General features: G+C 40.5%; 2 protein-coding genes across 4 annotated transcripts; one reads left to right on the forward strand and one right to left on the reverse strand.

Moving 5' to 3' along the window:
• On the reverse strand, positions 1–23,873 carry fbxl13 (F-box and leucine-rich repeat protein 13). 3 transcript variants are annotated; one of them, XM_047348087.1, is made up of 17 exons: positions 23,408–23,869; positions 22,459–22,568; positions 22,276–22,374; positions 21,198–21,293; positions 19,666–19,801; positions 9,224–9,276; positions 6,902–7,002; positions 6,608–6,737; positions 6,096–6,194; positions 4,675–4,795; positions 4,420–4,582; positions 4,229–4,348; positions 3,924–4,047; positions 2,399–2,479; positions 2,046–2,180; positions 594–757; positions 1–513 (listed from the first exon to the last, which is right to left on the reverse strand). In XM_047348087.1, the coding sequence occupies exons 1-17, from the start codon at positions 23,502–23,504 to the stop codon at positions 318–320; spliced, it is 2,025 nt and encodes a 674-aa protein (XP_047204043.1). In that variant the 5' UTR covers positions 23,505–23,869; the 3' UTR covers positions 1–317. The 3 variants fall into 3 exon arrangements, with proteins under 3 accessions (XP_047204043.1, XP_047204052.1, XP_047204061.1); XM_047348096.1 differs by lacking the exon at positions 4,229–4,348; XM_047348105.1 differs by lacking the exon at positions 1–513 and having other exon boundaries at positions 622–757; positions 2,081–2,180; positions 23,408–23,873.
• On the forward strand, positions 6,581–22,621 carry LOC124857052 (leucine-rich repeat-containing protein 17-like). Its single transcript, XM_047348119.1, has 7 exons — positions 6,581–6,715; positions 9,446–9,701; positions 14,236–14,718; positions 14,793–14,998; positions 17,104–17,259; positions 18,893–19,034; positions 19,112–22,621. The coding sequence occupies exons 2-7, from the start codon at positions 9,577–9,579 to the stop codon at positions 19,389–19,391; spliced, it is 1,392 nt and encodes a 463-aa protein (XP_047204075.1). The 5' UTR covers positions 6,581–6,715; positions 9,446–9,576; the 3' UTR covers positions 19,392–22,621.
• Positions 23,874–23,881: the final 8 nt, after the last annotated feature.

A 23,881-nucleotide genomic window follows, 5' to 3' on the forward strand; every position in this document is an offset into this window, starting at 1 on the left:
TAGTTTTGCAGAGAGTTCATTTTTAATCTGGTTTATAATTAGTTAAAAATAATTAGTAAAGCTTTCTGAAAATAAATGAGAAAATCTCCAAAAACAATAATTGGAGCGACTAAAACCCGGTGTCTGAACCTCCAATCCTTGAAGGCTGATGTTCTGCAGCATTTAGGTGCACTTCTGCTTCATCATACCCGAATCAAATAATTAGGTCTTTAGCAGGACTATGTAGTATTTGGTTGCCTGCTGTGGAGGCAATTAAGAGTTGGCAGGACATCGGCTCTAGAGGACTGGAGTTTGAGACCTTTTCTATCAAGTTTTCCTCATTTTAAAACAGAATGTTGAGCTGTTTTAAAGTATGTACGTGATATCTGTGTCATTGCAGAGTGCTTCTCCTCCACATTCCATGTAGCATCAGCCTTTGCTAATTTGTTTGCATTGCAGTCAAACCAGCTGGGAGGGTTGTGGTTGCTGTACTCCCAGTGAGAGACACATGTCTGCAGCTTTAAGGCAGCTGCCCTGAGGAAAAAAAAGGGAATTTATTGTTTAATAAGCTATTGTAAAGAGTGTAAAATTCAGAGTTTTAACCTTTAATGTACCATGAGATGCTGCTGCAGCAGGTCATTTTGATGGAGGTTAGTGGAGGACAAATTTTTTTCAAGTATCGAAGAGAGCGATCGGTGAGGAGGAAGCAGCCACTAATGTCGAGTTCTCGCAGGTACTGAGATCCACTGGTCAGATACAGCACCGCCATATCTGTCATCTGAAGATAAACGAAACATCCAACTTTCATGAAATCATGTCTAAAAATCATATTTAATATTTAGTGAGCATGTGCAGATTTATTTGTTTTTTGTTTTTTCCCCTCACATTTAAGATCAAACTAGTTTTAATATCAGCAAAGATGATCTGAGTAAACACACCTTTATTTTTTAAATTATGATTTCATACAAAGGGGAAAAGGCTATCCAAACCAAACCAAACCATTATGTGTGATATAATGAATAACAACGATTAACCACATTTTGTTTTTACCGTAAACCTACCCTACTCTACTCCAAGAGCAAATAAGCGTCTCATCCAGGACGTCAGAAAAAAACCCACAACACATCTGAAGCACTGCAAGCCTCACCTGCTTAAGGTAAAGTTAGTGTTTATTATTCAACAATAAAAGAGACTGGGCAAAAATGACAAAGGCATAAAGGCAGAAACCATGGCCAACGACAAAGGTTCATCTCATAAATCCCAAAACATCTTGATGGTGTATTAATTAATTTAAAATATTCTGTGGACTGGCAAGAAAAATGTGAAACTTTTTGGAAGATGTACATCCTTTTTAAATCTGGCATAAAAATCAGCATATTTCAGAAAAAGAACAAAATCAACCATGGTGGTCAAAGTGTGATGGTCTGGGACTGCTTTGCTGTTTCAGGACCTGGACAGCTTGCTGTAATTAATGGATCCACAAATTCTGCTCTCTTCCAGAGAATAATGAAGGATAATGTCGGGCCTTCATGTTCATAACTTTGAGCTCAAATACACCTGGATTACACAGCAGGACCAAAGCACACCAGCAGGTTCACGTTTGAATGGCTAAAACAAAAAAATAAATCAAGGTTGTGAAGCGGCCTAGTCAATGTTTAGATTTAAATCAAATGGGAAACTGTGGCAAGATCTCAAACAGGTTGTTCATGCTCACAAACACTTCAACGTGGCTGAATAAAATAAAAATCCTTCAAAATTCCTCGAGATGTAAAAGACTCATTGCCAGTTATCACAAATGCTTAGTTGCAGTTGTCGCCAGCCAAGCATGGCACAAGGATTTAGGGGGCAATAATGTTTTGCTCACATGGTCAAGTTTATTTGTCTTCCATTAATAAATTAAATGATCATTTGACAACAGCATTTGTGTATTTACTCAGGTTTTCTTTATCTAATATGAAAAATGTTTTTCATCTGGAAAATTTAAATGAAACAGTCAAGAAGCAAAAACAGAATAAATCAGAAGGAAAATATTTACACAGTGCTTTATATACACATAAAAACTGAACCTTTGGACACCCTGACATCCTCATTGTGTGCAGACCTCTGCAGTAAAATGAAATGGCTCTGATTGCGGCATCAGTCAAAGCTGCACAGCGAGAAACATCAACGTGCTCCAGATCTCTCACGTTCTTGCACAGCTTCTGTTCTCAAAAGGTAAATAAGATATGAGACAATACATTTCTAAATTAATATAAAGAAAACAAACAAAAGATTGGGTTGGTAGCTTTCTCACATCTGCTTCAAATGTCTAATAAAAAAAGAGATGATTCTACAGAAAAAGATTATCATCATTGATCAAAATCCAGTAAGGAAGATAAATCGGAAATCAGTAGCTGTCAAAGTGAGTAAAGATATGTACCTCTACACCGGTATCTGTTATGTTTACACACTCGGCAAGTACAATCTTCTTTAGATGGATTTTCTGAAGCGCAACAAGGCCCTGCAAAGAGTAAAGAGTATGTATGGTGAGTGTACAATGTCCATTGTTGTGTGTCTTTACGTTGGGTGTGTTGGTGTGGGTGTTTTTATGTGTGGGCATGAGGGCAGGAATGTGTGATTGTGACTGTGTGTGCCTGTTTTTGTGTGGGGTTGAGTCTTTGGCTGCTCCCTCTTGTGGATAAGCTTAGGCACCCCATCAAATGTGGGGCCCATTTCCTCCCTGCCGGTGGCTGGTGTCTCTGCCTGCTGTTGTATTGGTGGTTCTCGTGTCTGGGTCAGGGTGCTTTGATGTTTGCCGGCTCACTGCGGGGTGGTTCCCCTGGGGCTCTCCTCTGGGGGGGTTGCGGTAGTCCCGGTGGTGGTCCTCCTGAGGTTCACATGCTCTGGGTGGCCTTTGGATGTCTGTGGCTCAGATCTCCTCCGTGTCTGTCTCGGGTACAGGGCGGCAGGTCTGTGGCTCCTCACACTAACTATTGCATTTTTTATGGAGAAACCTTGAATACACAAGCGCACTCACACTTACACCCACAGGTGTTTGGCTTCAGGTGTTAACAGATACACAGATGTTCTATATTGGGCTGCAGTTGCAACTAAATACATCTTGCATTCATTAGTACCATGCACTTTTCAGGTAACATTGCTATTATATATGCGTTTCTGCAGGTGTGGAAGCGAGCAGGATATTATCTTGTATCCCCTTCATCCTTCTTTCTCTCCTCTATTCTTTACTCTTCTTCCTTTTTCCCCAATCTCTCTCTCTTTCTTGCTTTTCTTTCCTTTCCGTCTCTGTGTTCATTGCAATTAAAATAATCCCAAAGCAGTTTATATATACACACACATTATATATATATATATATATATATATATATATATATATATATATATATATACACACATATACATATATTGTTAGGGTTTGATTGTTTATCACTCATGTCTGCTCTAAGTACCTTTCCCTCCTTGCGTGTCACAGAAAGGGAGATGGGGAGAAGAAAGAGTTATGCTTTTATCAGCAACATCTAGGGACTGGTACGAGCACTCACTCACTCCCTCTCTGTTTAAAATCAAGACACATGAACCCTAACCTTTCTGACCACACACACACACACACACCCTGAATGTTTGTTGAACTGTGTGTGAACCAGCATGTATAAATAAAGAGAGAGGGGTGCTAATACTTTGTAGTCTGTACTGCAGAGCTACCCTTGCCGCAAGTAAAAACTGACTCTGTGTCGTTCCTTGCCTCTGAGTTGACTAAATAATACCTAACATATATATATATATCTCAAGCGCAGCATTAAATTGTTAGCTGTAATGCTCCACTTGTGAAAGTAAATTTGTTGGGCTTCTTGGCATTTAGACAACTCTGAGCGCAACTGTGCAAAAAAAAAAAAAAAATACAACCACTGTTATAGTGAATGAGAACATGCAACGTGCATCCATACCTGATCCTGGATGTTGCAGCCGCTCATGTCAAGAGAGCAGATGGAGCTGCCACTCAGCCACTCCATAGCCGGGTCCGTCAGCCACTCACAGTAACTCAGATTGAGATGGTGCAGTTTACGCAACCTGATAAATTATTTCCCAAACACAAGAATGCTACAGTTAACCTTTTTTAAACAGATCATGATGAAATAGTGTGTGCAAATTATGTTGTAGAGACATTAGGTTGATAAGGCAAATTTTGAGGATAAAATGTAGTTTAACTGTGATGAAAGGATGAGGTATGTAGGTAAATCCTGCTAAATACCTCCGTGCAATTCTTCTGACAGAGATGTCAGTAATGAGACAGCACTGACTGATGCTAAGGTCATGCAGTTTATTTGCAGAGAAGCCATCAGTCAAGCACTTAATTCCAGCATCACTCACCCTGAAAAACATTATGGAGAACACTGTGATTTACTTAATTTGGTAAATAAAGCCCACACAACCCCTACCCACCTGCTGCAGAGTGAAATATCCAGGTATTGCAGGTTTTTCAGACTGGCCACATATGTGAGGCTATCATTGGTCATTCCGGGACAGTCTGCAGCATGGAGTCTGCAGAGACCTTGGGAGTGGCTGCATAAAGCCTCCCAGCTGACATCAGTTATTTGGTTGTTGCCTAAAGGACACATAAACGGAGACCTGGACCAGTACATAATTTCCGTGCATGACTCGGAAAGTGAAATGTTGCAGGATGTAGAATGGTCTCACTCTCTATACTGAAAGTCTTCAGAATGGCTGCTTCCGCCATGGCTTTAAGAGCAACGTCTGAAAGGTGAGGACAGCCCAGCAGGGAGACAGAGGAAAGGCAGTAACATCTGGTAAGTAGGGCCTGTTAGAGAAAAGAAAGAGCACAAAATTATTTCACATTTACAGTGAGACCCCCTCATTTATTCACATTAGGTTAAACTTCAATGTATTCTGTTTGGAGTTTATGTAAAAGACCAACAAAAAGAAGTGCATAATTGTAAGGTATAAGAAAAATGATAAATGTTTTTAAAGGATCCAGTGCAACCAGTTATCAAATAAAATTTATTTATATAGCACACATAAAAACAACTGACGTTGGCCAAAGTGCAGCACACCAAAACAACAAATTACAATAGTTCAAATTTGAAACAAATTAAGTAAATTAGTAAACAGTCTCAGTATAAAAATAGCTGTTCTGTGAAAGCATCAAAGGTTCTTCAGAGAACATTTGTGAACAAGCATTATCATGAGGACCAGAAGAAACACCAGACAGGTCCAGGATGAAGCAGAAAACTTTAGGCAGTCACACTTCACAGATGACCTTTTAATCCGCCATCTGACAATGGAAAGAGAATGACAACTGAAAACCTACCAAAACACAGCCGTCCACCTACACTGACAGGCAGGGTAAGAAAAGCATAAATTAGAGAAGAAGCAAAGGAGCCCATGATATCTCTGTATGAGCTGCAGAGATACACGGCTCAGTTGGAATAATCTGTTGACAGTACAACTGTTAGCTGTGAACTCTGGCAAGAAGAAAGCCAGTGGAAAAAAAAGAAAAGCTATAAGAAGTTCAACAGAAGCCATAGAGAGGAATGAAAAGCATGAAAAACAACCGACTGTGTCCAGATGACAGCAAGACTAAACCTTCTGTCTTACGCGCAAAACAGTTTGGAAGAAAACTAGCTCTGCCGATTACCCTGAACACACCATATCCATGGTGAAATACGGTGGTGACTGCATCATGCTGTGGGGACTTTCTTCATTTTTTTACCAAGGTTTACCTTCCAGCAGGACAAGACAACTAAATACACAACAAAAGGGTTATTTATGTGGTTTAGATCAAACCCTAGTAGTCTGTTAGAATGGCCCAGTCAAAGTCCGGACCTAAATTCAATTGAGAGTCTGTGGCAAGACTTGATAATGGATGGGCACAAACGCTCTCCATCCAGGCTGACTGAACTTGAATTTGTTAACTTCCTCTTTACAGTACTGCACCATTCACATAAAAAGCAAATAAAAAAGACACTGAAGTTGAAAACTGAAAACTTTTAGGAGGTATGAATACTTTTAAGGAACTGTGTTGCTTCTGTCTTGGTTTGATACTCCATGACATTCAGTTGATTTTGTATGACATCTGAAATGTGCAGATAAACACTTACCAAAACACAGCTGTCTGACAGAGTTGGCACGTCATTGATCACGATCTCTCTGAGAGATGGGCATCCTGCAGAAATGTATCTAAACCCATTTACTGTCATCTGAAAGGAGATCAGGAGTAAAGTCAGGCTCTGTGTTTTAGGCTGTCTCTAATCATTCTTTGCGTTTTCATGATCTCATAAACGCAAACCTTTTGGATCCTAACCAACACTCACCCCAGAGCAAAGAGTGTTATGTTACACAGTGTACAAATGTTGAGAGGGTGTGTGTGTGTGTGTAAATCCAACCCCTCCACTTGGCCCCAGATGTTTTTAACTACCCAAGTATGAGACCGTCCCCCATTTGCTCTGACGCTCCCCAGTGTAGGGAAGGAAACAAGATCGGACACTTGCAAACAGAGGAGTGAATGCATTAGTCTGAAACTGGCGCCAGGAATAAACTATTGCTTCAGTCTTCAGGAGACATTGGTTGTACCGACAAGGAGCCAAACCGAAAGGAGTGAAAAACGGCTGACCTGAGTGCATCCAGATAAGTTGAGGTGGATGACATTCCGACCGCCTTTCCCTGTGGTCAGGTACAGAAATCCTTCATCTGTGAACCTGCGGCAGTGGGCCAGACTCAGGTACTGAAGGTTGAGACAATTCCTATTTGGAAAAAAAAAAATGCCTGACCTTTCTGTTAGTTATTGATACTGTATGAGTACCAACCAGATAAAAAAAACATTTTAAAATGATCCAGTGTGATAAATACAGGGTAGCAGAAATCTGCAACTGGACCATTTTATTAAATAATGCCCTACAAGGTCTACCTGAATATTGCTTTCAAAGAGTGGTTTGTTACAAGTGTGCAAGAAAGGTTCAGGTAGAGCAGACACAGACATCCCTCAGTGATGCTCTGAACCATCATATCCTGTTGAAGAGCAGAGTTGAATGTGAAAAGTCACTCAAAACATTTACATGTTTTTTAGAGCATGCCATTATTAGAATGCATAGAAGGTTTGCTAAAACATGTTATCCCTTGTTTTTGGGTTCTGCAGAGATCTTTAACACTCAGTATGTGTGAGTTTAACAGGTGTTGTTAATAATCAAACGTCGGTGTTTGTTGGTACACGTGTCAAAGAGTTTGATAACCTTGAGTAAAACTATGATGGTTTCATAGCACTTACATTAAACTTTAGAACAAAAAAATAAAACAGCTTTTATTTAAAACCAGTAAAGCAGGTTATTCCTACTGCTATTAAAAGTACATACAATTACAATACAATCACAAAGGAAATAAACACAGATACAGACACAGAAAAATAAATCAAATGATAAAATCAAACAACAGAGGTAATTTAAAAAAGTAAAATAAAATAAAATAAAGAGAATAGAATGATGGACAAGAAAATGAAAGGAAAATTGGACTGAAAACGCAACCAATCATGCCTAGATGGCACAGTCAAAGGCCACTCTAAACAAATACGTTTTTAATCTTGATTTAACGCAACTTAGGGTTTTGGCGCTTTTATAGTTTTCTGGCAGTTTATTCCAGATTAGTGGAGCATAAGAACTAAAAGCTGCTTCTCCATGTTTGGTTCTGGTTCTGGGTGTGCATAGTAGATTTGAGCCAGAAGACCTGAGACATCTGGGTGGTTGATACACTGACAACAAGTCTGTAATGTATTTTGGTGCTTTGCCATTCAGTGATTTATAGACTAAGAGAAGTATTTTAAACTCTATTCTCTGAGCTACAGGGAGCCAGTGTAGGGACTTTAGAATTTAATTTGATATGTAGTCTATACTTATATAAAGCTCATTGGAATTTACATTTTTACGGTATCTCACAAAAGTTAGTACACTCCTCACATTTTTGTAAATATTTTTTATAATAACTTTTCATGGGACAACACTGAAGATATGACACTTTGATACAATTTAAAGTAGTCAGTGTGCAGCTTGTACAACTGTAAATTTAAAATAACTCAACACACAACCATTAATGTCTAAACCTCTGGCAACAAAAGTTAGTACACCACAATTAAGACATTTTTCCTTCCCCGGTGTCATGTGAAACGTTTCTCAGGTGTGAATGGGGAACAGGTGTGTTACATTTGGTGTTATCGCTCTCTCACTCTCACGTACTGGCCACCTCATGGCAAAGAGCTCTCTGAGGATCTGAAAACAACTATAGTTAACATTTATAAAATGTGAGGGGTGCACTCACTTTTGTGAGATACTGTATATCGATCTGATATTAGCTGGTTAAATGGTCAGGCTGTCTGCCTGGGGTAGCAAGTCGGCTGCCTAACTAAAATGACAAATGAAACCTGTACTTGACATGAATCAGAAAAAAGCCTGGCCAGTCAGACATGCAGCGACCACCTTCCCAACTGTTGTTCTAACAGTGTTACCTTGGTCCGAGCAGTAGGTGGTTAGCGCTCCTTTAGTTTTCATACCATAATGGTCTTCATTTTTCAAACACTAAATATTTCCAAAGAGTTTAATCTGTGGGTTTTGAGAGCTTGGCGAAAGCTTAGTAGCTTTCTTTCAGTCAGCTGACTAGCAGTGCACAGCAACAGGTGGGGAAGGGCAGCACTGTGACACTCTGCACGGTACAGCAGTGGAAAAACTTGAGGCACCACAAAGCTTAAACCGTTATCTAACTGTAAGGACTTTGAACCATGTGAATGGTGTGGCGGATTTGAAACCTTAATTTTTAAATAATTTTACACCCGTATCCAGCTGATGCCAACTAGGAGGTGATATACGCAGCTGAGAACATTAGATTTGAGCTAAAACATTACCAAAGGTTACCTTTAAAATGTTGCTTTTAAGAGATAAATTAATAAGCTACCAGACCTTTTCATTGAGAGCACTACAAGGCTTTCCTTTTCTTTATACTGTAATATAAAAAAAAGGGATTTCCAGTGTTTGGAGAATTGGACAGTAATGTTTGTGGCTAGAATGAGAAACAGTGGGGAACGTGGTTTCCAGAAATCCCACCAATTATCCATGACTTAATGCAGGATGGAGTTAAATCAACATAATGAACATTTGAACAGGAAAACTTCAGATATAATACAAAAAAAAAGATACATTTTTGTTGCAAGATTCTTTCTAAACTTCAAATCCTCTACTTGTTTACTTACAGAAACAGTCAAGCACTCTGACATGTTGAGTTCCTGCAGGTTTCTGCATTCACCTAAAAAAATAAAACAAAAGGAGCAGAACAAGGCTTGTTAAACTCCTTTTGTATTTACCTACACGTAAAACTCTGTTTTATGTAAAACCTTGATTTATATATATATAAAATTTGTTCAAAGACTCTTCTCGGCAATGATGTGAAGACTTGAACCATTTTTTTTCCACAGTGTAAACAAAAGCCGTGTTACTTCCAAACCAACACAGCTCCCTTATATACAGCAGACAGAGGACTTTCATCACTGATTCCTGCTTTGACCCGAGCTCCTGCCGGTGAAAATAAAACCCTGCAGTGTTCAGGATGCGTGTGATCTCCCATCTCCTCTTAACCGTTGTTGCTCTCTCGCTGCTCCCGTCCATCGAGATGAAGAGACCAGGGCAGGGCAGAGGCCGTAAAGGCGCGAGACAGAGACTTACACGGGACAGGTATGGATTCATTGTTGTTTACAATTCCATTTCCAGAGACTTCAGGGTTCATCTGCAAATTACAGCAAGCTGGGATTTGTTTGTGTCTGTTTCCAAAGTCTACGGATGAGAGCTTTTAGGAATCACAACAGATCAGGTTCCTCTAGGATTGTGACGGCAAACTGTTTAGAGGTTTTGACCGCCCCTATCTCTTTGCAAAACAGCTCAACTTAATCAGATAAGAGATAGAATCTCTAAACACACTTTTTCAAATTTTGCCACAGATTTGCATTCATCCAGACTTTGACTGGACCATTCCAAAACATGAATATGCTTTGATCTAAACCATTTTCTGTAGCTCTGGGTTTATGTTCAGGGTTGCCTCATCCACATTTCCCCCATAAACTCAACAAGCTTCCATGTTCCTGCTGAAGAATAGCAATACCACAGCATGATGCTGCCACCACCATGTTTTACCATGAGATCGGTGTGTTCAGGCTGATGTGCAGTGCTAGTTTTCCTCCACATATTCTGCGTAGGGGACAAAAAGTTCAGTTTTGGTCTCATCTGAGCAGAAACACCCACAGGACATGTGTGTTTTTGTCACACTTAATTTGATTTAATGTGTAATGTAAAAAACTCATTTTATTATCAGACAAACATTACTTGAGTAAATGCAAAATGCTGTTTTGAAATGATGGCTTTATTTATTTAGGTTAAAAAGCAATCCCAACAAACCTGGTCGTATTTGTAAAAGTAATTGCCCTCCCGTTTATAATAATTGGCTCATATTTTCCACCACATGGCAGCACTTCTGCCGCGGAAAAACATCTTGCTGAGCTGATTACAGACGTGGAGAAAAAACACACGGATTCTTTCATCATAATACTGGGAGTTTTTAACAGAGCAAACTTCTCCCATGAACTCCCCAAATACAGACAGCATATTAAATGTCCCACCAGAGACAAAAACACACTGGACCATTGTTACACAGCTTTAAATGACTCATATCATGCTTTTACCAGGGCTGCTCTGGGTTTTTCGGATCATTACCTAATCCACCTCATCCCAACCTACAGACAGAGACTAAGAGCTTCCACACCCAAGGTTCACACTGTTAAGAAGTGGACTGAGGAATCAAAGCAGATGCTACAGGCCTGCTTTGAATGCACAGACTGGACTGTTTTTGAAACTTCAGCCACTGACTTAAACCAACTAACTGATGTGGTGACATCATACATCAGTTTCTGTGAGGACATGTGTGTGCAGACCAAGACCTTCTGCACCTTTGGGAACAATAAGCCATGGTTTACTCCACACCTCAGGAATCTGCACAGGGAAAAGGAAGAAGCTCACAGCAGTGGAGATTGGGCGCGGTACAAGCAGGCCAGGAACAGACTAACAAAAGAGATCAAAGCAGCCAAGAGAAGCTACAGTGAGAAGCTTAAGAACAACCTTTCTACTGGTGACATTTCAGCTGTATGGACTGGTCTGAGAAACCTGACTGCCTACAAGAGCCCCTCCACCCATCGTGAACAGAGTCGTCTCCTGGCCAACCGTCTGAATGGCTTCTACTGCAGACATGATAGGAAGCCATTCACACCTCAAATCATCCCCTCCACATCCCATGCAGGAACAAATTCCTCCCATAAAGTAACCAACCCCCTACCTTCAGATCCTCTGCCCGCACTAAAGATCTCCAAGGAAGAGGTAAACAGGCTCTTTCAGCGCATGAAAACAAAGAAAGCTGGAGGACCTGATAACATCTCCCCATCATGCCTGAAACCCTGTGCAAATCAACTCGCTCCGATCTTCACAAGGATCTTCAACAAATCACTGGAGAAATGTGAGGTCCCCTCCTGCCTCAAACGATCCACCATCATCCCGGTGCCCAAGAAACCCACCATCCTAGGATTAAATGACTACAGGCCTGTAGCCCTGACGTCTGTGGTCATGAAATCCTTTGAGCGGCTGGTGTTGAAGCACCTGAAAGACATCACAGGCCCCCTCCTGGACCCCCTGCAATTTGCTTACCGAGCAAACAGGTCGGCAGATGATGCTGTTAACTTAGGTCTACACTTCATCCTGCAACACCTCGGCCACCCAGGAACGTACGCCAGGATCCTGTTTGTAGACTTCAGCTCGGCCTTCAACACCATCATACCAGACATCCTCCACCAGAAGCTCACCCAGCTCAACGTCCCAGCCTCCACCTGCCAGTGGATCAACAGCTTCCTGACGGACCGACAGCAGCAGGTGAGACTGGGGAGCATCTTCTCCCGATCCAGATCAATAAGTACTGGTGCCCCCCAGGGGTGTGTTCTATCCCCACTCCTCTTCTCTCTGTATACAAATGACTGCACCTCATCGGACTCATCCGTGAAACTCCTTAAGTTTGCAGACGACACCGTCATTGGACTGATCCAGGACGGTGATGAGTCTGCATACAGACAGCAGGTGGATCGGCTGGTACACTGGTGCGGTCAGAACTACCTTGAACTGAACCCACTCAGACTGTGGAAATGGTGGTGGACCTTTGGAGAACACCACCCCCATACACCCCCTCACCATCCTCAACAACACTATTGGCCGTGGACCACTTCAGGTTCTTAGGAACCACCATTTCTGAGGATCTGAGATGGTCTTCACACATAGACACTGTTCGAAAGAAGGCCCAGCAGAGACTGTACTTCCTGAGGCAACTCAAGAAGTACAACCTTCCACAGGAGCTGCTGGTCATCTTCTACTCTACCATCATTCAATCTGTCCTGTCTTCATCCATCTCAGTGTGGTTTGGCTCATCCACAAAACAGGACAGGTCCAGACTGCAACGAATAATCAGGTCTGCAGAGAGAATAATCAGGGCTGACCTTCCCTCCATCCAGAATGTATACAGGTCTAGGGTCAGGAAAAGAGCTGCTAAAATCTTTGCAGACCCCACACACCCTGCACATAAACTGTTTAGAGTTTTACCTTCAGGCCGCCGCTACAGAGCACTGTTCACTAAAACCAGCCGGCACAGAGACAGTTTCTTCCCCCAGGCTTTCTCTGTTGAACATTCAATAGAGAACAGAACAACAGCATACAGATGTGGCAAATGCACCTTTTTATTATATATGTGTATATTGTACATTGTAAATATGTATATTCCGTAATGCAAAGACAAAACCAAAGAGCAAAGTGTACCGGAGTCAAATTCCTTGTTTGTATGTACGAACTTGGCAATAAAGCTGATTCTGATTCTGATTGTAGTAACCTTGGCAACAAGAATAGCAATCAAGCATTGGCAATAACTGGCCAGCTGTCATTTACATTGCTGTGGAGTAATTCTGACCCACAATGTTTTGCAGAATTGTTTTAGTTCAGCCACATTGAAGGGTTTTCCTGCATGAACAGCCATTTAAGAGTATGCCACACATCTTGATTAGATTTAAGTTTGGACTTTGACAAAGCCACTGCAAAACCTTCCACAGGTAAACAAAAGCTGTGTTACATCCAAACCAACACAGCTCCCTTTCATACAACAAACAGAGGACTTTCATCAAAGATTCCTGCTTTGACTCGAGCTCCTGCTGGTGAAAATAAAACTCTGTAGTGTTCAGGATGCGTGTGATCTCCCATCTTCTCTTAACCTTTGTTGCTCTCTCGCAGATCTCGTCCATTGAGATGAAGAGACCAGGGAAGGTTAAAAAGCAATCCAAACCGACGTGGTCATATTTGTAAATGTTATTCCCCCCTTGTAGCAACCTTGGCAACAAGAACAGCAATCAAGCATTTGCAATAACTGGCCAGCTGTCATTTACTTTGGTTTGGAGTAATTTTGACCGACCATGTTTTGCGAAATTGTTTTAGTTTAGCCACATTGAAGGGTTTTCCTGCATGAACGGCAGATCATGCTACACATCTCAATTGGATTTAAATTTGGACTTTGACTAGGCCACTGCAAAACCTTCATTTTGATTTTAAGTACACTCTAAGGTGGGCTTGCTTCTGTGCTTTGCATTTTCCTGCTTACATAGCCCAAAATGCTCCTGTGCTCAAGGCCATAAACTGATGACAAGATTTTTCTTCAGGATCCTGAAGATCAACCACCGCCACCACGTTGAAATGTCGGTGTCAGGTTCTTTATCCAAAAAAACTGAGCGAAACTGTTCTGTTTTCACCAAAAAATGTTGCTGTGTATTCATCCTTTGTTTTTCATCGGTCCTTAAAATTTCTCTTGACTGGGGCATGGTGTGTTACTTAATAAGATCTACTTCATGTTATCAGACAGGTTCTATTTAAGTGATTTCTTGATTCTACGTGTATTAAAGGGTGGCTAGTGAAACTGAACTCAGCTTTACAAAAAATATTGTTAATCACTGTTATTTTATATTTTTTTATTCGTTTAATTATCTGAAACATTTAGGAAAACAAACAAAATAAATCTTTCAGGGGGTAAATACCTTTATACAACATTGTATTGTTGTCTATAATTAGTACAGTTGTTCTTTTGGAAACTTCAGTTTTATGTACCAATAATGAGAAGATGGACTTTTTGTGTCTTTTTCCATAGGTTAATGATGAAGGTTCAGAGGCGTCAGAGCAGATCAGGTCCTTCTGGGGTTATGATACCCAACTGTTCAGAGATAACACAATCCGGAGAAGTCTATGTAGACTGTCAGGACCAACGTCTCACTTCTATCCCCACCTCAAGTGCCTGGTCCAGAATACCAAAGCACCTCCTTATGGCCCGGAACCACATAAAAGTCCTCCGGGATGGATCCTTCCTTGGATATGAAAGTTTAACCAGTCTGGATCTTCAACAGAATCAGATCTCTCAGGTGGAGGCAGGGGCTTTTCAAGGCCTAACACATCTAACGACCCTTCTGCTGCAACACAACCAACTGAGAACGCTCAGTGACGAGGCCCTCATCCCAATGGCAAACCTTCGTTATCTGCGTTTGCACGACAATCCCTGGAAATGTCTCTGTCCAATGGAAAGTCTCATACGCACTCTTCAAGTCCCAAGTAACCGTAATCTCGGAAACCATGCCAAGTAAATAATGCCACCAAATATTTAATAAGAGCATAACTGATTTACAGTTAACCTCTAACTGTTTCAACTTCTAGGTGTGCAGAGCCCATCAGTCTTAAGAACCGGAAGCTGAAGCAGATTGATCCCGAGTTACTTTGTAAGGAATTGGAACCAGTGGGTGACCCAAACGGCAACGTAACACACCCTATAGAGCCCAGTCCGATTCGCGGCAAATCAGACGCCACCATGCTCTGCTACACCTACATTTTCCCCCACACATGGATAGACTGCAAGAACCAAGGCAAGTTCAAATTTAGGCCTTTTTTCTAAGGATCAGTTTGATTAATGGCTCTCTACTCAGAGCCCGAAAGTGGGTTCTGTAATTCCAAACACATGGTCTTATGTAACGGAGGGTTTAAGAAAAAATACAAACTGTCAGAGAGCAGATGATTCATTATTGCTGTTGCATTACTGGAAAGGCTAAACTTAAATTTTTCTTTAAACATTTTAATGGTGAAGCATAAATGAACCAATGCACATCTGGTTTGGCATGTATCTTTATTCAGTGCCGAGTCACTGGCTCCTTTAAACTCTGATATAAATCTGTGGTCACCTTAAAAGGTTGGAGGTTGATGTTTTGGCCAGCGTGTTAGAATAAAAAAAAAAAAGAAATGTTCCCAATAAATAGACTAAATCAGTAATGTGCTCGTACAGTGCCTTGCGAAAGTACTCGGCCCCTTTGAACTGGTCAACCTCTTGCCACATTTCAGGCTTCAAACATAAAGATATACAATTCAAATTTTTTGTGAAGAATCAACAACAAGTGGGACACAATCGTGAAGTGGAATGAAATGTATTGGATGTGTCAAACTTGTTTAACAAATAAAAAACTGAAATTCGGCCCCTTTACTTTCAGTGCAGCAAACTCACTCAGACGTTCAGTGAGGATCTCTGAATGATCCAATGTTGTCCCAAATGACTGATGATGATAAATAGAATCCACCTGTGTGTAATCAAGTCTCCGTATAAATGCACCTGCTCTGTGATAGTCTCAGGGTTCTGTTCAAAGCGCAGAGAGCACCATGAAGACCAAGGAACACACCAGCCAGGTCCGAGATACTGTTGTGGAGAAGTTTAAAGCTGGATTCGGATACAAAAAGATTTCCCAAGCTTTAAACATCCCAAGGAGCACTGTGCAAGCACTCATATTGAAATGGAAGGAGTATCAGACCAATGCAAATCTACCAAGACCCGGCCGTCCCTCTCAACTTTCATCTCGAACAAGGAGAAGACTGATCGGAGATGCAGCTAAGAGGCCCATGATCACTCAGGATGAACTGTAGAGATCTACAGCTGAGGTGGGAGAGTCTGTCCATAGGACAACAATCAGTCGTACACTGCACAAATCTGGTCTTTATGGAAGAGTGGCAAGAAGAAAGCCATTTCTCAAAGATATCCATAAAAAGTCTTGTTTAAAGTTTGCCACAAGCCACCTGGGAGACACACCAAACATGTGGAAGAAGGTGCTCTGGTCAGATGAAACCAAAATCGAACTGTTTGGCCACAATGCAAAACGATATGTTTGGCGTAAAAGCAACACAGCTCATCACCCTGAACACACCATCCCCACTGTCAAACATGGTGGTGGCAGCATCATGGTTTGGGCCTGCTTGCGTCAGCAGGGACAGGGAAGATGGTCAAAATTGATGGGAAGATGGATGGGACCAAATACCGGACCATTCTGGAAGAAAACCTGTTGGAGTCCGCAAGAGACCTGAGACTGGGACGGAGATTTATCTTCCAACAAGACAATGGTCCAAAACATAAAGCCAAATCTACAATGGAATGGTTCACAAATAAATGTATCCAGATGTTGGAATGGCCAAGTCAAAGTCCAGACCTGAATCCAATCGAGAATCTGTGGAAAGAGCTGAAGACTGCTGTTCACGAACGCTCTCCATCCAACCTCACTGAGCTTGAGCTGTTTTGCAAGGAAGAATGGGCAAGAATTTCAGTCTCTCGATGTGCAAAACTGATAGAGACATACCCCAAGCGACTTGCAGCTGTAATTGCAGCAAAGGGTGGCGCTACAAAGTATTAACGCAAGGGGGTCAAATAATATTGCACGACACACTTTTCAGGTTTTTATTGGTTAAAAAAGTTGGACACATCCAATAAATTTCATTCCACTTCACGATTGTGTCCCACTTGTGATTCTTCAAAAAAATTCGAATTTTATATCTTTATGTTTGAAGCCTGAAATGTGGCAAGAGGTTGAAAAGTTCAAGGGGGCCGAGTACTTTCGCAAGGCACTGTATGTTCAACCTTCTACTGGCAAGAGTCCTAGATTTATTTGTCTCTACTGTGTCTGTATTGTTTTAGTCACACATTTTTCTGTATGTTTAGCTCTAACTGAGGTGCCCTCAAGTATTCCAGAGAATGTTGTTCGGCTCGATCTGTCCCATAATTCAATCCACCATCTCAAACCCAGAGATTTCCAAGGAGCTAGAGGTCTCAGAATCCTTAACCTCAGCAACAACAACATGGAGCAGATTGACACAGGTGGGTGTCATTGTTTCTGCTCACATGTCTCTCACGATGACTGAATATTACAACATGTCCTGTATGTAATAATTGCGGTAATATCCAGAATGGAATCCTACACATATGCAGTTATCTTTATCTGGAGTCCAAAAAGTAGGGAACACTTAAATAACTGCTGCAGCGTCGGTTTTCTCTTTTTTCTTTTAGAGTGGAGACGGGCATTCAGCCGTCTATGTGTACACAGTCTTAGCTTTATTTATGATGGAGAATACAAGTAGAGCAGCTGATATAAAGCATTACTGTCTTCAAGTAATTTAGTAAGAGCTTAATTCAACATCAGCACACCAGCAACAAATCTTGCTGGCTGCTTATGCTACAGTCCATTTACTCTAAAGTCAGAGCTTGGTTGTGGGAAGGACATGAAACCCAACTTAACCGTGTTTCAGTTCTAAGTTTCAAAACCAATGCGATTTGCCAACTTTATGCTCAGTGACCAGTCTATTTAGTGGTAGCCATACAAATTAATACGAGTGTAGAGTTGTTGCTCGATCACTGTTAATTTTGTGAAGAACCTATATGTCTACATGGCAAATAACTAAGTAGTAGGTATTGTAGAGTAATAGGAAACCAACTCGCCCAACAATTATGATATGCCTGCTGAAATGACATACATGAAAGCAAGGTTTTTCCTTTTTAGGCGCACAGCTTTCGGACGAACCCCAAACACTGAATTCAGGCCACAGTACACTATGAAGCATGCTGGCTCAGACATCATGGTATGGGGGATGTTTCTCAGTCTGGTGTTAGGCCTATTCATTTCACACCAGCAATCATGCAGAGGTGATGTTGCCATATTCTAAGCAGCATCCAGACCAACAAGGTTACCATTACAGATTGGCCAGCCCCATCCCTGGACTTTTATCCAACAGCAGACATGTGGGGTGAGATCAAACATACAGTTTCTGAGTCAAAAACCAACAAATGCAGAGCAACTGGGGAATGTAGTCCAATCATCCTGGGCTGGAATACCTGCCCTCAGGCACCAGACGTTGGTCGGTCAGGCAACACAGACGTGAAGCAGTTTTCAGAAAGAGTGGTAGTACAACTAGATATTAGTTCAGTGATTCACAGATAAGTAAAATTATTAGGCATTTTTCAGTTTATACAGCAAATGTTTGAGTTTGTTAAGAAAATACAAACACTGACAATTTTTTTAAACTGCACAAAAATAACCTGTATCACTTCTTTTAGAGTAAGAACAAATTTAATAAATGTTTCTTCTGGTTTTGCCTTGAAGTAGAATTTGTTGTGTTATTAATGCATTTATGCGTCTGAAAGCAAAATCCATCATTAGGATTTTGAGCTTTAATTCATTCAACTTGAATTGTTGACATTTCAACTTCTGTGTAAAAATAGAACGAAAAGCTAGATTGCATCCTTGAATCTGTCATGCAATGACAATGGATAAGAAAGATTTTTTTTGTTGGCTTGGATGGTTTTATTAAATAGCACAACAAACTAAACAAAGAAAGGCTCTGTTGATCTTCTGTTTGAAAAGTTTTTTTCTGTATGGTGGTACATTAGGAACCTAGTATTTTCTGTTGTGGTACTTCTCATTAAGTTAGTGAACCACTGGTCTATTGTCACCTAGGGTCCCTGTCTGGGCTTTTACACCTTCATGAGCTGGACCTGTCATCCAACAGGCTGCATGTTCTTCAGTACGGGGTTCTTGAAGATTTGTACTTTTTGTCCAAGCTACAACTCGGAGGAAATCCTTGGGTGTGCAACTACAAGTGAGTTCTTCTCCCAAATCACTTACGAAGCCTTCTTTAGACTTATACGAACAATTGCGTTCTTCTTCTTCCCCCAGTATCCACTACATGGTTTACTGGCTACGCCTGCATCCAGGAGTGAGGCACTCTGGCCTGCTGTGCCAATCTCCTCTAGAATATATTGATGAGAGAGTGGAGGACTACATGGATTCCTACAACAGAGAGTGTCCTAAGGACAGACAGCTCAGCAGCCCTGATCAAAACCAAGACACCGAGCTTTGGGGCACACCAATGGAACTACAAGGAGAAATAGAGGAAGAGTTGGAGCCAAGCCACCTGAGAGCTCCACAGAAATACCAGATCTTTAGACTGGCCTGACTCAAGTGATTTAAAACAAAAAAAAAGAAGAAGCTATTTTTCTTATTTTCTTTCAATACAGTAAACAGTCTGCATCAGGTTGACGAGCTGCCTTTTGATTTTTCATTTTTACATTTTGTCAGCATCATCTGCTAATTCATAATGTAGACAATACCACTGGGACTAGTTTGACTATGATAATAATTTGAGTCAAACTAATAATTTTAAACAGCAGGCGTTAAATTTGACTGCCTATGGGTATTGGAAAAAACCATAAATAAAGCAAAAAACTCACTGATATATTTTAAGCTGGACCATTTTAACGATGTGCAGCTACGCAGGTTCAGGTGGGTCACAAAGGGCCGGTAGCTCTGCAGAATTTGCTGCACTATACTGTCTGTTATCCACTCTTTCCCCACTGAGAAGTTAATCTGCAGAAATAAAAACATTTTAGGTAAACCTTTAACACTGTAATAAATTATAGTATTCATCCCCCTTGAGCTTTTTTAGATTATGCCACATTACAACAACAATGTATTTTACAGAGATTTTCAGAAAATCTGTGGGTTTTGTAGCTTTTAAAAAAAATGTAAATCTGAAGAGTGTTGTCTTCATATGTATTCAGCTCACTGAATAACCCCCCTGGAGAGTCACGTTCTGCTGCCGGTTCATTGGGGTAAATCTCTACCAGCTTGCTACATCTAGACAAAGAAATTTCTGCTCATTTCTCTTTGTAAAACAGCTCATGGTCAATCAGATTAGATGGAGAGCATCTGGAACATCAGTTATAAAGTACTGCCTCAGATTCTTAATTATGTCTGGACTTTGACTGGGCCTTTGTTTATGCATAGATGCACTTTGATCTAACCCATTAATTTTTACCTCTAACTGTAAGTCATTGTCCTGCCTAATGGCGAACCTCTGTCCCAGTCTCACGTCTTTTACAGCCGCTAACAGGTTTTCTTCTAGGATTGCCCTGTATTTAGTTCCATCCATCTAGATATCATGTCTGACCAGCTTCCCTGTCCCTGCTGAAGAAAAGATTCCCCACAGCATTGCGCTGCCACCACCATGTTTCACTGTGGTTATTGCTTGTTCAGGGTGATGTACTGTGTAGGTTTTGCATGTAGGTCAAAAACTTAAATTTTGGTCTCATATGAGCAGAGCATCTTTCGCACGTTTCTGGAGTCTTCAAACATGGCCGATGGCAATTTGCTTTTTTTTTATAACTGTCTATTGGTCACTCATCCTCAATGGCCAGATTTGTGCAGTGCACAACCATGTCTTGGTAGGTTTGCAGTTGTGCCACATTCTTCCCATTTCCAGATGATAAAAGAGCTCTGTGTTTAAAATCTTGTGTATTTTACAATCTAATCCTGCTTCAAACTTCTCAAAAACTTTGATACTGTCTGCTGTGTTCTTTTCACTTCATGACATTGTTTGTTCACTAATTTTCTCTAATAAACCTCTGAGGCTTTAATGAACAGCTAAATTTATACTGGGATTACATTACATAGAGAAAAACAGACTAATCACCAATTGGGTAACTTCCTATGCGTTTTTTTGGGGGGATATCTGAGTAAATGTTAGAAAAGTATGTCACAGTTTTTTAGATTTTTATTTTAAAAACTCTTTAAAATCCATGCAACATCTTTTTTATTATGTTTAGGGATCATTTTTGTTGGTCTATCACATAAAATCCCAATAAAATACCCTGGCGTTTGAGGTTGTTACAGTTACGAAGTGAAAAAGCTCAAGGGGGCATGAAGACTTTGTGCAAGGCACTGTAAATATAATAAATATAAGCAGCACTTTCACAGCACAGACCTGACTCCACAACGTGCCTGACTGGACGATAGATTTCCACGCACAGCATACCTTGGCACAGTTTAGCCAGTCCCTTATTTCCAAATACTGAAAGATCTGAGGAAAAAACACTGATTTACATGATCTTATTTGATCGGTTAGAAAGGTTTCAGGCAAGAGATGCTGGCCCAAAAATTCAGACAAAAACAATGACGCAACTTTGATGCTGACAGACTTATAGTTGTTCCTCTGGGTCTTGATTTTACAGAAGGAGCTGCTGGCACCCAGACTGGGTCTGGCGTCCCTGCTGCCACTTTTTAAGGTAGCGACATGTGAACAAGCAGCTCCTGTCTGTTTCCAAACATAATCATGCTGAAGAACTATTTATCAGCAGAGGTGTTCTACAGAAACAACAGAGCAAAGCAATCCAAAAGAGCTCTCACTTTGCCAGCAGCTGTGAATCCAAAACAAAAACTAAGGCTAAAAGACAAGAGGCAAGCATGGCTAATAATAGACTAGAACTGAAACAATCGTGATTAATAGATTATTAAAATACTTGTCAACTGATTTAGTAATTGAATACTCATTAACTAGAGTATACAGACTTTAAAACATGCCATTAGCTGAAAGAACAACCTACTCAGAGCAGTAATTAGCCCAAAAGTGTACAAAAAATATATACATTTTGCATTTAAGATGAAAAACCTTTTTCTGTAAATATCATCTATCCAGAACTCAAGCGGCATGGATTTAGCTTCACCTGGTTCAAATTCTGTAACAAATCTTCTGTTAAGCATCATTTGCTACCTGATTATTAATCAATTAATCAAAAAAATTGATTAGCAAAATAATCATTAGTTGCAGCCCTACAATAGACCAAGTTAAAACTATACAGAATGTAATGTATACAGAAGATGTATAAATATACGCATGACTGTAAAATTATAATGATCTGCAACAGAGTTCACACAAACTCTTATGTGAGAGAAATTATCTCAACCGCTGAGTTTTTACAGAAGAGAACAGAGCAGCTGCAGTTTTGACCAGAAAACCGGGTTAATGGTATTCACCAGCTTGGTGAGAGATGCAGAGGAGCTACCTTCAATGAGAGATGAAGAGGGAGCACTGAGACTCCATCAACTCTTTCTCCAGTCTGCTGATCCTTACTGTTGAATTTGGTGACACTTAGTTCCAGCCTCTGCAAGATTCATGTAAAAACAGAAACTGGTCAAGGAGAAAGCTAAGTTTCTTCAGAACACCTTCATAGGAAAATCTTTGTTACCTTGAAATACTCTTTTGTCCTCTTTGAGTCCTTTGCAACGATTCGCCATGCAGCAACGATGTGCTGGAGGCGGCAGGGGTTCACTAGAGTGTGAAGTCTGACAATAGCAGCTAAATTAAAGGGAAACATTTCTTGAACAATAAACCTGGTTTAACAGAAAAAATGACTTGATCTTTCTTTTCATACACAACCCAATAATCTGTGAGTTTATGTCAATAATAATATTAATAGTAATAATAATAATAATAATAATAATAATAATTGTGTAAATATACAAAATGACAAGTGGTTTAATTTGTATTATAACATGAATTTTAGTAGACATAATAATAGATAATAACTAGAAGAAGATATGCCAGTTAGAACTTATTTTTTAATGCCTTCCTACCCACTCATTGCAGCCAGGCCCCAAAATACTTCAGACACTCCAACTGGCCCAACCAACTCAGACCAACCCCCAAAACCATGACATGTTTGCAGTAATCTTGTATTAATTTAAATATAGAGTTTATCCTTTTGCTTACTCTACTCTGTTGCATTAAAATACTGTATATTACATGCAGAGAGCAGGTCATGCTCACCATATTCTGTTAGTCTGGATGTGTTTTTTTAGACCTAGTATAATAAAAAAGTAGTCTATGTGGTGCACCAACAGGAGCTAGTGTTTTGGCATGAAATTCTTTAAAACAAAATGCAAACATGGCCGATAAGAGTTCAGAATGTATTGTCAGCTTCCAGGTACATTCTGATTAACAGAACAAAAACAAAGTGAAAACTGACAGACAAAATGAGTCATCTGACTGGAATAATCTAACAGTGTACGGAAAGACTTTATAGCTTGGACACATTTAACCACAGGACATGTTTTCTCTGGCTCCACTCGTGGGAAGGCGACAGCTTTTAAAAACAATAAAACAACACTTCATTATAATTTCTCACTATCACCTACTTGCTTTTCTCCTCTTGTGTGAGTTCACCCAGTCAAGCCATTTGGTAAATGCAGCACGTTGGCGCTTCCTCTCAAAGTGTGTCTTTGCCAAGTCCATCTTCAGAACCAGCTCTATGGCTTCTTCTTTCCTCTGCAGGATGAACCTCTTCCACCCCCTGTCACACCACGGCAGGCACAACTCATCATTAATTCAGTGAACAGGACCAAAGAGAGGCTGTGAGGGGTCCCAGCATTAATTATGCAGGAGTCAGTCCAATCTAAGTAATATTTGCTGATCAAATGTATTTGATGTTCCAGAGGTATATCATAAACATGTCAGGTCAGGCAACAAGGGAAACGGTGACAAAAAACTTGAAAATGCTCACTTGCTAATACTGAAATAAAATGCATTTAGGTAAACAAACAGATTGCCAAGAACAGAAAAGAAAGGGAATAAACAGAAAGTGCATTCTTTAGGACAGCTGCTGCACCTGC

This window comes from Girardinichthys multiradiatus, chromosome 2 (assembly GCF_021462225.1).
Source record: "Girardinichthys multiradiatus isolate DD_20200921_A chromosome 2, DD_fGirMul_XY1, whole genome shotgun sequence".
Lineage (NCBI taxonomy): Eukaryota > Metazoa > Chordata > Actinopteri > Cyprinodontiformes > Goodeidae > Girardinichthys > Girardinichthys multiradiatus.

What these genes read in the sequence shown, in the direction of transcription:
- LOC124857052 (XM_047348119.1), top strand. Translation starts at nt 9,577, where the DNA reads ATGCGTGTGATCTCCCATCTCCTCTTAACCGTTGTTGCTCTCTCGCTG. An exon ending in GATAGACTGCAAGAACCAAG is followed by an intron (nt 14,999 to 17,103) that starts GCAAGTTCAAAT and finishes CTGTATGTTTAG; the next exon opens with CTCTAACTGAGGTGCCCTCA. An exon ending in CATGGAGCAGATTGACACAG is followed by an intron (nt 17,260 to 18,892) that starts GTGGGTGTCATT and finishes ATTGTCACCTAG; the next exon opens with GGTCCCTGTCTGGGCTTTTA.
- fbxl13 (XM_047348087.1), bottom strand. Translation starts at nt 23,504, where the DNA reads ATGGACTTGGCAAAGACACACTTTGAGAGGAAGCGCCAACGTGCTGCA. An exon ending in CTCTTCATCTCTCATTGAAG is followed by an intron (nt 21,294 to 22,275) that starts GTAGCTCCTCTG and finishes TTTTTTCCTCAG; the next exon opens with ATCTTTCAGTATTTGGAAAT. An exon ending in GTCAGAAGAATTGCACGGAG is followed by an intron (nt 4,048 to 4,228) that starts GTATTTAGCAGG and finishes ATAATTTATCAG; the next exon opens with GTTGCGTAAACTGCACCATC.